The sequence below is a fragment of the Acipenser ruthenus genome, chromosome 13 (genome assembly GCF_902713425.1).
Source record: "Acipenser ruthenus chromosome 13, fAciRut3.2 maternal haplotype, whole genome shotgun sequence".
NCBI classification, from domain to species: Eukaryota; Metazoa; Chordata; class Actinopteri; order Acipenseriformes; family Acipenseridae; genus Acipenser; species Acipenser ruthenus.
Window position 1 is genome coordinate 30,791,071 of NC_081201.1, and position 13,992 is coordinate 30,805,062.

General features: G+C 36.5%; 1 protein-coding gene across 3 annotated transcripts; it reads right to left on the reverse strand.

Annotated features, from left to right (window-relative positions):
- On the reverse strand, positions 1 to 13,992 carry LOC117418095 (cardiac-enriched FHL2-interacting protein-like). 3 transcript variants are annotated; one of them, XM_034030679.3, is made up of 4 exons: positions 13,858 to 13,992; positions 12,123 to 12,222; positions 7,248 to 7,354; positions 1 to 6,055 (listed from the first exon to the last, which is right to left on the reverse strand). In XM_034030679.3, the coding sequence occupies exon 4, from the start codon at positions 5,942 to 5,944 to the stop codon at positions 1,625 to 1,627; it is 4,320 nt and encodes a 1,439-aa protein (XP_033886570.2). In that variant the 5' UTR covers positions 5,945 to 6,055; positions 7,248 to 7,354; positions 12,123 to 12,222; positions 13,858 to 13,992; the 3' UTR covers positions 1 to 1,624. The 3 variants fall into 3 exon arrangements, with proteins under 3 accessions (XP_033886570.2, XP_033886571.2, XP_033886569.2); XM_034030680.3 differs by lacking the exon at positions 13,858 to 13,992 and adding an exon at positions 12,313 to 12,420; XM_034030678.3 differs by lacking the exon at positions 13,858 to 13,992 and having other exon boundaries at positions 12,123 to 12,403.

Below are 13,992 nucleotides of genomic sequence, written 5' to 3' on the forward strand. Positions count from 1 at the left end.
GATAGATAGATAGATAGATAGATATACAGTGCTCCCTTGCTATAAGGCTCTCGGATATAACGCTCCTACAGCAGGTCCCCCAATTCCCTATACTAGTGATTCATGCAATATTTCTACAGTAGGTACAGTACCGGTGTTATTCAAAATATAAACAACTTCTCAGTCTAACTTCTGTTTCTGTCTCCCTTTTGATACAGTATCTGAACTGAAGAAAAGCTGTGCTGGCACTTTGTAACACAGACATCTTATTCAGCATTCATTTTATAACTAAATAAATATTAGGTCTATTACGTGGTTATCTTCCCTAATGTATTTACTTTTTTTGCTGCGAGAGGAGCTGCGGCTTTCTCTGGGAGATGAGAAGTTTCAGTTTTGCTTCAGCCCAGCTCTGGCAGCCGAACCTGGGGCGAGCCCATTCCCTTCCCCTCTCCCAACATGCTCTCCTTCTCGCCCTTGATTTGCTTGTCTCGCTTCAAACTGAACTCCTGACCACCATTTAGCCAGGCTAGTTATAGTTTAAAAACTGCTAATTAAAATGATCCATGAGTGGGAATGTTACATTTATTATTTATTTATTTTTACTTTATGCATGGTTAATTTACGGAAAGTTACATTTTTTCTTCATTATATATGCATTATATGTGTTGTTATGTATCTCGCGGCACCCCCCACCCCCTCCCTCGTTTATAATGCTCTTCGGTTATAACGCTCATGTTGTGTTTCCCCTGTGACCCGCGTTATAGCGAGGGAGCACTAGAGAGAGAGAGAGAGAGAGAGAGAGAGAGCGAGCAGGGGAACCCAAACACCCATACCTATGTTCACACTAAACTATCTTTTGATATCATAGAAATACGATATAATGTGTCTTTTTTCAATTTCCAATTTTAAAAATAGGTAATGTAACGATTAAATCTGGATTTTTTTCAATGACCGAAATTAAAGTTTTGTCAATTTCCTGACAACAAATGCTCTCCCTTTGTGTACCCATTGGTTGGCAGTTACCACAGGAGCACCTGAGATTAGGAACATAAAATACATACCAGTGAAATTAGGCCTTTATTTTAGTTTGTATTCGGGAATCTGTTGTGGTTTTGGCTCTGTCTAGCGTATTTTGATGAAACGTTTCTGAATAGGTGAGTTTTTTTTATTTTCTATTATTAGCTAACTTACATTTTATTACAACAATATGGTACCCACAAAAACCTTTCCAGGCAGTGTTGTTTAAACGATCACAAGATGGTCTTGATCGCTGCTCGTTAACCTTACCAGTTTTAAAAGTTTTTTTAGGATGGGAATGGATCTTTATTTTATTTTAGTTTTATTTTGTCTTTAAACACAGACCACATGGAGTATTTATCAGTATTTTCTATTGGATTTTTTTTCTGTTTGGGTTCCCCTTTAATTAATATAGAAAGGACAGTTGTATGATTTTCTAAATAGATTACAGTTAAACTAAAAGGGAAAGCAGTAATAATTTACTTTTATTTCCATAACTTGTTCTTAAAAAAGTCAAATATGCAGACATATTAGAAAATTATCTTGATTTAATATGTTCTTTCATATCCGTGTGCTGGGTGTTTCTAAACAAGTTTAAGAATGCTTTTTTTAATATATATCCCTGAATCTATAAAATGCTTTCAACTGCAAAATCTTCTAACTCACTCATTGGTATTATGTCCAAGTTCTTGGGGCTGCTACCTTCTTTCTCTTCACTGTACATTGATCCATCAGTCAGTTGATTATGAGAATTATACACAGGCTCTATGTACGGGTGACTTTCTTGATTGTGCATCTGGTTAATAGCATCCTGTGTCCAGATCTCTGAAAGTTCATTTATTCCCTGATCATCCATAAGCGTTGCTGATGCTGACATCTCAGAAGTAGACCTCAGTGCTGGTAAAGATGTGACAGGTAAGGGCAGAAATCCAGGATATAATACATAAGGAGGGTTCAAAACCTCCAACGATGATGCATGTGATAATCCGCCTTCCGCTGATCGAATGGATAACTGAATATATTTTCCAGTTTCTGGATCAAAAAAGGTTTTAGTTTTCACTTGGACAGGCATATCTACAACAAAGTATTGACCTGACTCAGGGTCTTGTAGCAGCTTTCTTTGGGTAATTGGGAAAGACTGGATTACTGGTGCTGTCACAATATTAGTGACTGGTGAAACATCCTTCCGTTCAAGGTGCACAGGCTGTGGTACTGGTGTTGAATTCATAGGTATTGGTGATGGTGACATATGTGTAGGAGATGATGGCACACTGGAAACGGTTCTGATAGGTTTCTTTTCGATTCGGCTAGTACTTTCTGTTTTTGGCTTTGTTTCAGCCTTTTTTCTTCTGTTGGTAAGCTTCTTGGCACGCCGAAGTCCTTTTTCAGTTTTTGGTGGAACAGTGGGTGGTTTGCCTAATGGTTTATTTTCACTAACACTACTGATTGAATCTGACCTTTCACTAACATCTTTCGAACGTTCTGCTTGTTTTGTGCAGACAGCACTTGCAACCTTTTCGTCCATGTGTACGGTACTTGCAGCACTTTCTATGTCTTCTAACTTTGCATTTACAATCAATTGACTTTCTTCTTCCACTCGAACTGAATTAAGCTGAATTAAACATTCATCTTCATCTGTAACTGGGACTTCACCTTTAACTGAGCCTTCACTTCTAACTGGGGCTTCACCTTTAACTGAGCCTTCACTTCTAACTGGGGCTTCACCTTTAACTGAGCTTTCACTTCTAACAGGGGCTTCACCTTTAACTGAGCCTTCACTTCTAACTGGGGCTTCACCTTTAACTGTGCCTTCACTTCTAACTGGGGCTTCACCTTTAACTGAGCCTTCACTTCTAACTGGGACTTCACCTTTAACTGTGCCTTCACTTCTAACTGGGGCTTCACCTTTAACTGTGCCTTCACTTCTAACTGGGGCTTCACCTTTAACTGAGCTTTCACCTCTAACTGGGGCTTCACCTTTAACTGAGCCTTCGCCTCTAACTGGGGCTTCACCTTTAACTGTGCCTTCACTTCTAACCCGGGCTTCACCTTTAACTGAGCCTTCACTTCTAACTGGGGCTTCACCTTTAACTGTGCCTTCACTTCTAACTGGGGCTTTACCTTTAACTGTGTCTTCACTGCTAACTGGGGCTTCACCTGAAAGAGGGATTTTCTCTGTAACTCGGTCTTTGTCATACTCTTCATAATAGGCCTTTGCAATTTCAAATTTCTCAGGACTGCTTCCATTTCTACTAAGGCCATTCATCTCAACATCCTCTTGAAATATTTTTTGCAATGGTGCTTTTACAGACTTGATTACAGGTGATGTCCGGAATGTGTTGTCTTTAACTTTAAACCGATTTCCCTTTACTGAAGACGGCGATGATGCGGTAGATGATGATACTGGTGTGTAAGCCATAGCATCATCTATTAAACAATGTACCCAGCTTCTTTCCTCCACCCCATTCGAAGGCAAATCGTGTTCTTCCTTTGGAGATGTACTTTGATTTCTCATAGGTGTCGGGTGGCTCTCAACTTCACGTTCTCTCTCACTTTCATGGTTACTTAGTGCATAATACTGCAACTCTATATTTGCAATGTCTTTCTTTGTCTCATCTGCATTATTTTGAACCTTTTCATTATTACCATTTCCATTCCTCAAAGTTAACTCTTCATTCAAATTGTGATCCAAATCACTTTGCTGGTGGCCTTCTAATGATAAATATGATTGTTTAGAGGGCTTTGTTCTACCATCTGTACTTCCTTTACACGAAACACCAGGACTGTGCTTCACACTGCTTTCCTGCAAGGGAAAGCTAGGAGTTGTCCGTGTCTTGTGGAAGCTACTAATATTTTGGATGGCAGTATGCTTTTCAACATTATCATTCTCTCGTAGTGAACTAGACTGTAAAGGGTTCTTTATTGATACTGGTATTTCTTTTGTTTCTTCCTTCACAATATCCTCTTTCTTGTACAGTTTCAAAGAGGGGTATTCTGGTCTCTTTCGCAAGGTGACTTCATTCGATCTGGGGCAAGGCATCATATCTAAACCATTGTTTATACTACTTTCGCTTTCAACAGATTTCGTTTTATGTATTGCACCTTCCTGCAGTACATGACTGAGGCCTTTGTAATTAGCAGCCTCTTTTATGGTTTGAGGTGAACTTAAGGTCAGATAGTCATCTGAGATACATACAGCAGCTTCTTTTGTATCAGTGATTTGTGAGTTCATTGTTTGCAAAGTGGAGGTGATGTCTTTCCTTTGTAGCTGTGTAGAAGAATTAGCAGGAGGGTCTGAGCTAATCGGCACATTTTTCGGAATTACCTCTTGTTTTGAGGTCTGTTTACTTCGATCTTGTACTTCGTGGCTTCGAAAGGTAGATGGGCTATAAGTGCTTTTTACTCTTTTCCTGTTATCTTTAAGATTAAATAACAAGCTTGAAGCCATAGATTTATAACTGTCACGTAATTTGCTCTCAGCAACAGCTTTAAATTCATGTTCATGTGAAGTTGTTAAGTCAATGATTGGTGGAGATAACACGCTTTGTAAGATTTCAGATGTTTCCGTATCTTGTCTAGCATGAATAACTGGTGTCAGGAGTTTGGAAATGTTAAACGAGGGTGTTTCAAAGCTCGGTATTTGTCCATCCACAACTGTGCGTACTTTGTGGAGGGTTGGTGTTGACTTAGTGAAAGAACAATTATTGTCTTCTTTTCTACTATATTTTTCACTAAGTGGTGAAACAGTACAGGGACAGGGAAGGGGCACTTGGTTTCGATTTCTTCTCCATGGGGGACAGGTACTCCCTATTTCCGATTCACTTCTTTTCTCAAGCATAGAGGCTTTTTGCAAAACAGAAGATGATGCACACCCTGTGATACAGGCATCATCTTTTTTGTGTTTTAGCATTTTCCTGTCCTCATTTAGTGGGGTTCTAATTCTATGCACTGCTGTAAGTTCTTTGTAAACAGGAGAGTCGTACCATTTAGGGATTCCATTTGTGGGCAAAAGGTCTTCCGCATCTTCTTTCTCAAATGGAAATTCATTATAATCTTTCCATGATCTGAATGGACTGTATTCACTATGGAGAAAACAATTCCTGAAGCTCAGCCTTTTCCCTTTACTAGTTTTGCTTTTAGTAGGAATAGCGGTATGATTATTTGGGTCCACTTTGGACTTATGAGTTATTATCATGTCAGGGGATTGCAAATTGTTTCTGGCTGGGAGTAAATTATCATTTTTTTTCTTTCTATCAATTTCATCAGATTTCTTACTTAACGTATAGTTTTGCTGATAAGCAAGAGAGAATTCAGATAATTCTTTCTCAATACTCAACAGGGCAGATTTATCCCATAAGTCACTTTCTTTATGCATTCTATCATTTTTAGTAGCTGCTAGAATGCATTTTTTGTTGCCCAGATTAGTGCTACTGTCACAGTCATTTTCTACTGTACCAAATGCCTTAATCAGAGAAGATACATTTGAGATGTTCTTTTTTGGTCTACAACTTGCCCCAATAACACCATTGCTCAAATGAGTTGCTACATCATTTTTTATGCAATTTTCTGCTTCTTTGGAACTGTGCCTGACTGACTGCTGGAATGTTACAGCAACTTCAGATTTTTCTTCCACTTCTTTAGATTTAATACTAATGGTATGTCTTTCTTTTACAGACTTTTTCAGGATATCTGGGTTTTTATTTTGCGAATTATCAATGAAAGCCAAGCTGCGTTCAAGTGGAGAGACAGCAAAATCGGAGTCATTATAGATTGCTTCTTCCCCAATGCATAAACTTCTAAATGCACGGTCTGTCAGATTGCTAACTTCTCTGTCAGTATCATCCATAAAACTTCCAATGCTTGACATGTCACTAAAGCCACCCATATATTTGTAGTGCTTCTGCACACTTCCTCTGTGACTCATATGGCAGTTATTCAGAAAACTCATTTCAAGTGCTTATACACAGACGCAGGGCCAGTTGTCTCACTCAGTCTTGCATCAACGTTGTCTTGTATTTACAAATTCACCTTCCAAAATCTTCAAATGATTATTTGTTTCCTGTAAATAATTACAGAAGAAACATTTGCCTAAGAATTGCAACTTTAATAACAATGAAAAGCAGTATTTCCACTAATGTATTTAGGAAATAGAGTACTACAAATTCAACTTGCACAAATAGTTAATGAATTAATGAAACCTAGCCATATATGAGTACATACTATTGTATGCAGTCAAGCCCATGTTAACACTTTTATCCTGGATACCCTTATCTGTAGTTGGTGTTATTTCTCTAATACAATTCAATTGCACCCCAGATAATTACGCTAATTTCAACTCTCTTAAAGTAGAACTACCACAGGGGAATTAGAACTACAAACACATTGATATCTTGGATAACATCAGCTACTACTGCAATGGTATCCAAAAAAAAGGATAACAAACACTCAGGGGGCTTCAAATTTGGTCACATAGATAGACAGGTATTTGTTCTATGCAGGTGTAACTGTATTTGTATTAGATTAAAATATATTATATTGTAGTTAGAAAACTATGCAATACAAGGCTCCAGCATGCACTTCTGAAAATACTTTCTCTTCAGAATTTCTTTTCTCTAAAATGTCAATATTATGCCTGTCTTACTCCCATGGGATGCACGTGATCATTTCTTGGAGTCATTCCACACAAAAGGCACTTGCTGATCCAATTGGGTTTTTTGTGTTGAACAATAGAATACATATATATATATTTTTATGTTTTTGGAAATGTGCAATTCCCAGCCCTGTAACCTTAGTAAGCTTTGTAACAAAACAACTAAGCCTGGTAGTGCCTATAGCTAGAAAATGCACCAGGTTCCAAACTGTTACCATGAACACCACAGGGGAAACTTCATGTTGAAATTGGACATTTTGTCAACTTTGGTTGCCTGAAAAATGATGCATTGACCAACTCTACAGTCCCAACAGCTGAAGAGATATGGACTGTGCCAACCCTCAGTCTATGAGGGGGAATGTCACAAGAGCATTTGGGGATAGAAAGGAAATATATTCCAGCATTACTTTTTGACCACCACCAAGCATACCCCAGACAGCAACCTTTTGTTACCAGGAATGACCCAATTAGAACCTCAATGTGCCCATCCTGGAGTGATACATGAATACATAGGTTAATGATGAATAAATGCATCCCATTCTCACTTTAACATTGTTTGGCCAGGATATGGAGTAGAATCATCATTTTCTCAAAGACCTACCTGGCTTGCAGGCTGAAATTGCAGCATACCTTGTGTGCATTGTAGTTTATGCTTCTTTACATTTAAAGATCCCTTGCTGTGTGGTGTTTGGTCACATCGATGCCCATCTATAGTAAGAGTTAAAAATAGTTACTCATACTACTATCATAGTAAAGGTTTCATCCACTGTGTCTGACCTTCAGCTAAACCAACCTCTGTGAACTCTGGTATCCTTGCTCATAATATAAAGACAACTGTAAAACCAAACCTATTCTATTTAATAAAAACATTATGACAACTCTTCTGAATCCACCTTAGCAGTAGTCTACACTTTTGAATGTAATTCATGTTTCTTACCTGCCAAACTTTCAATACTGAATAAAAAATGTAAAAATTGTTATAATTTATATTAAATTATACAGGGCTCTAATTGAAAGGTTTTTAAAAAAATGTTTTTTACATTTTTTTATTGTAACAGTATTTTTGTGTAATGTGACAAGTGCACTGCAACATCATTCCACTTATGTTCGGTAAGTTATTAATGTTACAATAAAAGTATTCGATTAACAGGTTTCAATCAAGGCATGCTGTTTGTGGGAGCACTCGGCCAATTGTGCACCACCCCCTGGGAACTCCCATCCACGGTCGGCAGTGGAATAGCCTGGACCCGAATCAGCTACCTCCAGGCTATAGGGCGCATCCTGCACTCCACGTGGAGCGCCTTTACCGGCTGCACCACTCGGAAGCAGGATTAAATATTCTATACTCTTTTACAGACAACAACAAAAACACAGCAGATTACTTTTCATAAGTAAGAAGAAGCTAAGCTTCTGACATTGAAATCTGTTATGAAGTCATGTCAGCATTGAAGTCGGGGTCTATGTTCAGAAATGGCTACGAAATTGCTATCAAATAGACAATATACAGTGTCAAATGAGGTTAGCTGTCACAGGCCCGCTCTCTTACAAACAAACTGCCACACAGCACGAGTCTCACTTTCTTCAATGCTGTGCTGTCAGTTGAAACTGGTAGGCATACTGTGCAGTATATTAACTATTTTTAAACTAATGTACATCATTGAAAAGCAGACTGACAGTAAGAATTCAACCTGGACCCCAGTGGCTACCAAAAATAAGACTTCTACTGCTGAGCTAAATGAATGGCTGTGCTAAACTCAGGTCATCAGTGGTTCTTTGAAGTCACACCTGCCTTTTGCATTCTTTGCCCAGAACTCACCCCATCAGGATCATAGTCCAAGTGCTACAGCATTAATCTATTACACAGCAAAGTAAGAGAGATGCATTGTAATGTTGAGAGTTTTGCCAGTCAACCCCCATCAATTGTTAATAAGTTTAAATGCACTAACTTAATGTTGGTATGTCTCTTGGTTCAATCTCTGTTTAACAAGATATATTGTACATACCTTTTCATCTATGCTAGCTGAAGGCATCAGTGCAAGTTATCAAAGTGTTGCAAGTAAGTGGCTTATATACATAAACACTTAATCATAAATTCAGAGATCCATTCAAAACATTTGTTTACCTAACTTAGTTTCTGCAGTAAGTGGCTTAAAATATTGGAAGTTAATTTAAATAATTCCAAGCACCTGAACCCCACCAGAAAATACCACAGTGTCAACGGATATGAGCTTGAAACTGACTAGATCTGAAAGAATATCATACAATCGAAGAATAGAATTTGATGTCCATGTCCATGTTTATGTAATCCCCCACCCTTCTACTAACAAAGCACTTTATGTCACATATAAATGGAATATTATCTGATAAGAAGCCATTCTGTTGATAATGTAGATCATCTTCTACACCATGAGTTCTACACAAGCCCTCCACACACACCTTTTGAGCGCAGGTATCATTGCAGAGTGGCTGCTGTGGTATGAGATCCAGATTCATTAGAATGAAGCTAATGTTTGTGTGCTGTGCAGCAGGTTAGGGTAAGTTACAGTTGCATTTTAGAAATGTGCGTGCTTATTTATTTATTTGTATTGGTTTGTTTCATTTTTAAGCTGCTAAAGGAAACTGAATAAAATACAGAAAAGCTGGTTAAAAGACAGAATACATTGAGAGAATTAACTGATTGTCTGCCAGCGGTGTATATCTTTCATAGAGAAAGAAGAACAGGTTAAAAAACCCTTTCATAACCAGCATACCAACATATTCGGTATGGTTCAGCATTCAGGTTTCAACTTCGTGCACATGCATACTCTGCACAGAAGCACAGTTCTGACAGAGGGGTTGTATAGTGTTTGAACCTCTTTTGTTTCAGTAAATACAATTTAAATAAAATGTATAAAGATGCCCATATTGATAAAATTATGAAATGGGTCAAATATAACAATATAATCAAATACTTTTACAATATTAACTTATTTGCCAAGTGTGCATAGCAAACCCAGTACATTATTTCTGTATTTGCTTATTTCTTACTGAATATTTTTAAACATAGAAACTAATTTAATGTTATTTATTCACTATGATGCACATTTAAATGATCTAAATCAGTTTGTCAAAATACTGCTGCCATTCAGATAACAATATTGTTAATATATGTTATATTGATTGCATTACACTATGTTAGTAGTTAGATTTGGATATCGATGGACTTGTTTACGACGTAGTTACAGCAAATATAGGAGTGCCCACAACTCCTCTGATATGCTAGATGGTAAAGTTTACATTTTTCTCTAACAAGAATATTTTTAAATGTATTTATGAATAGTACATTTACAAGAAGATTTATGACCTACAAAATAGTTTTCATAGAACAGGAAATTATATAAATTATGTTACACTTTAGATAAGTTAAGCTTTTATAGGTTATTCGAACTGGTCAATGTATACTAAATGGTGTCTAAGAACAGTTTGGGCCCTGAACCTAGATTCTGCTGTACATGTCAAGCATATAGTCATAGAACCTAGGGGCTGGGTTCAGCACCCCTGAAGCATAATGTATAATTCACAGCACATATTGACATATAGTTTAAGACCCATTGGATATTTCTTCAGATGTGTGGAGTATCCCAAATTGAACATTTCTATTTGTAACTTCAATTACAGTATTTAACTCTTTCTGTTCTATCTTTTTGTGGGATGCCAGTTTCATGCACAGAATCATGGAACCCTAAGACTTAAAGAGTTTTGAAATATGCCTCAACCTTTAGTTAAGCATCTTCTATAATACCACTCTCAGTTCCGGTATCTGTACTGACATCTTACAATGGTCAGAAATCATTGGTATACTGTATTGCATTTCTTTACCATTAAAGTAAATTTGCCTGACAAGTACTGCCACCTGTGGTTTGAAGTTGTAGTTCAATCACAATGGAATACAATCTTGTTTCCTTTTGTTTCCTAAGTTCTCTTCCACAGCAGCTTTTACATTTTGTGTTCAAAGAATCTATATGTTTCTCATTCTGAATAAAGATCACATGATCTATTTGCCCTATGTCTTGTCAGATAACATGTAATGTGAATATTACAACATATACTTATAGTCAACACATAATCTGTGAACCAACGCTACCCCCTCGAACAACTAAACAGTCCTTTACTGTGCAGGCTTTGTATCTATAGTACTAACATGCACTACCACTGTGTTTCCTATTGACAGCGATGCTTAAGATTGATAAAGAATAAAATAACTGACTATGTTTACAACTTACTTCATAAAACAGTTATCAAAAACAAGCAAGCAATCTTACTTTTCAACAACTGTAATTGTTGTAATTGTAAACTCATGGCTGTGAATTATATGTGTTAAGTATGTACAGTATGTGTATACTATGTAAAGAAAAAACAGGAGAGAAAGTACAATATTTATATAGAGTATATGTCATATACAGTACCAGCATACTGTATACAGTTTGTACCCAAACATATAGCTATCATATCTTTAGCAGGAGTCTCTGTTTGTGCACGTCACCCCTACTGTCTACTTATGTTTCTGGCAGTTGCCATACATACTTGATTAAAGCCAAGATTAGCATGCAAGCCCATTTTTATCACCCAGTTTTGACCATCAACTGACACCACCTATCCCCTCCTCGGGTTTAATATTATACTTTTATGTTAAAAATCCCAAACTCAGCATTTTAAAAAAGTTGACAAGTTAAATCTGAATATTTCCCGGGCCCGACCATTTGTAAACTAGTCTTTTAAAATGATAGTAAGATGAGTATACCATACAGTGTATCCATTCTGTCTTGATCAAAATTTAGCAGCTATTTAAGAAATTTTCCATTGCCTATAATTTGATACCAATCACAGTCCCGATGATTTATCTGTGCCTGGTTCAATTACAAGTTTATTTTTAACCCCTAAAGCAGTACCTACCCCTCTACTGTAACCTTTTATTGCATTCAATAAAATATGAATATTGACTTTACAGCTGTTAAAAAAGTAACATAACACTATTATACAGAAGTATATTATCTGTGTGAATGACTGTTGCATGTAAATATTTATTGTACAAGTACAACATGAAAAGGGTTCCTGGAGACTGAATGTACATTATTTTTATTTACATTAAATTCCCTGACATATTTCTTAACTTTTAAGACTTATTGAATATACTGACAGTAGTTTTAATGGCCCAGTTCCTACCCATATAAACCTTATTCATTTCTAAATATCTACAGTATGTAGAATTATCTATGCTAGGTGAATTTAATTTTCACAAAGACATTGACAATTTTTTTTGTTTTTAAAGAAAACTATATAGAAATTAAAAATAGATTTAAAATGTGTTCTAAACAACCATAATAAATCATAGAGTATTAAGAATATGATTTCTGCATTTAAAAACGCAATGCAGAAACATTTACTTTCTAGAACAGTAGTTCATAACTTTTGAATCATGTATAAATAATCCTCTTACCTTTTAAACCTGTATTCCATTTTGATGTGAGATCACTGGTCAAACTTCAAACTGCCCTAATTCATCAGGAAATCCAAATAATGTCATTTGAGCAGGGACGCTGTAGCAAAACAGACATGTTTCTGTTACTTTATAGAAAATTCGATGGCCAGAAATACAATTTGTTGAACAAAAGAAATAGCAAGCCAACCTTTTACCACTCTTAGGCCTCCCAAACCAGGTGAAATGAACTAAGCAAGGAGCCAGAAGTAAGTAAAAAGTACTGAAATAGAGATGGGAGCCGTGAAACCAAACAGAGTCGTAATATGGGAAGAAGCTAGCACACGTATTGGAATAACCATTTGGTGTCAGGTATCAAGCAGATGAAATAAACAGACTCATTATCTATTTATATATACGTAGTTGCTAGCTCTTAAGCCTTTATAGTCATACCTACCTCCACTCTATTCGGCATAGCAAAATAGTATATAAAAACAGCAACACTATATTCAAACTGAACTGTTTTTCAAAAATATTCCTTCTTAATCAATCTAGTTAAGGCTGCAGCTGAGCACTTGAGCTGTGCATGCTTTACCTTTTTGATGCATTTGAACAAAAATAGCATATTGCATCACAATGTTCCGCAGGTCCTTGGGAGTAAGAGTCTGATGTACACCACCTGATTACTCTAATGTTATTATAGTAGACAACAAGAAAAGTATTGGTTCTCTTGCTTTGTGAAACATTTAAAATATGTCCAGAACCACATAAGAAATAAGCACCACAAAGTATAAACAACTCATGTTTACTGCTGACCTAAGCATAATAAAGATACCGTACATTCTTCAGATAGCATTTAACTCAAATATAATTGCAACAATTCTGAAGCATTTTTTGTATATGGTACTTTATTGATAGAAGATTGGGCTCTAATTCATATCAAGGGAATGCTCACTAGGCCGTATTGATTTGGGAGTTGGCTTAAGTAAACTGAAAAGCAAATTGTCACGTGGTGAAAACTTGATAGTTCCAATTTTCCTCCACCTCGACCTACTTTTCAGTACCAGGATGTAGGTTGCGCTTAACATTTGACAATTCTTTTTTTTATGTTTTTTTTTTTGTGTAGAGCAACTTAAATGTGAAAAAACTATAAAAACTATAGTGTGGTCCTTTATTATGAAAAAAGTAATACAATGTCCTCAAAACAAAAGTATAAAGAAATAAGCAAAAAGTGCAGCTTCCTGTTATATTCAGGAAGTTGAGAGTTTTCAAAATGATAGGACTGAAAACACTGCTTTTACTTAACAACACCAGTACTTTCCTAAAGGTTTTTGTTGTTTTTAATGTGATGCATTGTTTTTTTTTTTGCAGATTTTTATATAGCACATTTGTATTTGGAATATTGGGGCTCTGTGTACTCATTTTTTAAATAAAAACAATACTTTTACCGTAAATACAGTATAGTGTATGTGATGTGATTCCGGTCCTGGATGGATTAGCATTCATACTAAATCATTTTAAGAAGTCACAACAATTCATATGTATGTCTGCACAAGGTAAACTATGACTTCTTTCTCCTTAACAGCTACAGTGCGTTTTGGTAACCTGAATTTATTACACTTTAATGAGAGCCTAACAAATCTAAGTTTAGTCGTACCGGGGCGATTTCCTGCTAGTGCTGTGTAGGCACTTGGGGCCTCTTAAAAGTAGAAAGGAATTCAAGGGCAATTTTATTTTACTATCTGCAGACACTTACCTCTTAGCAAAGAAGGTCATGAGGCCTACAGAAAACCTTTCCAGATACACAGCCACACAGTTTCCAAATGTTTTTCATGTCAAGTGATCTTCCCACAGCCTTATATTGCAGACAGTCAGTGCTATAATAGGAGAT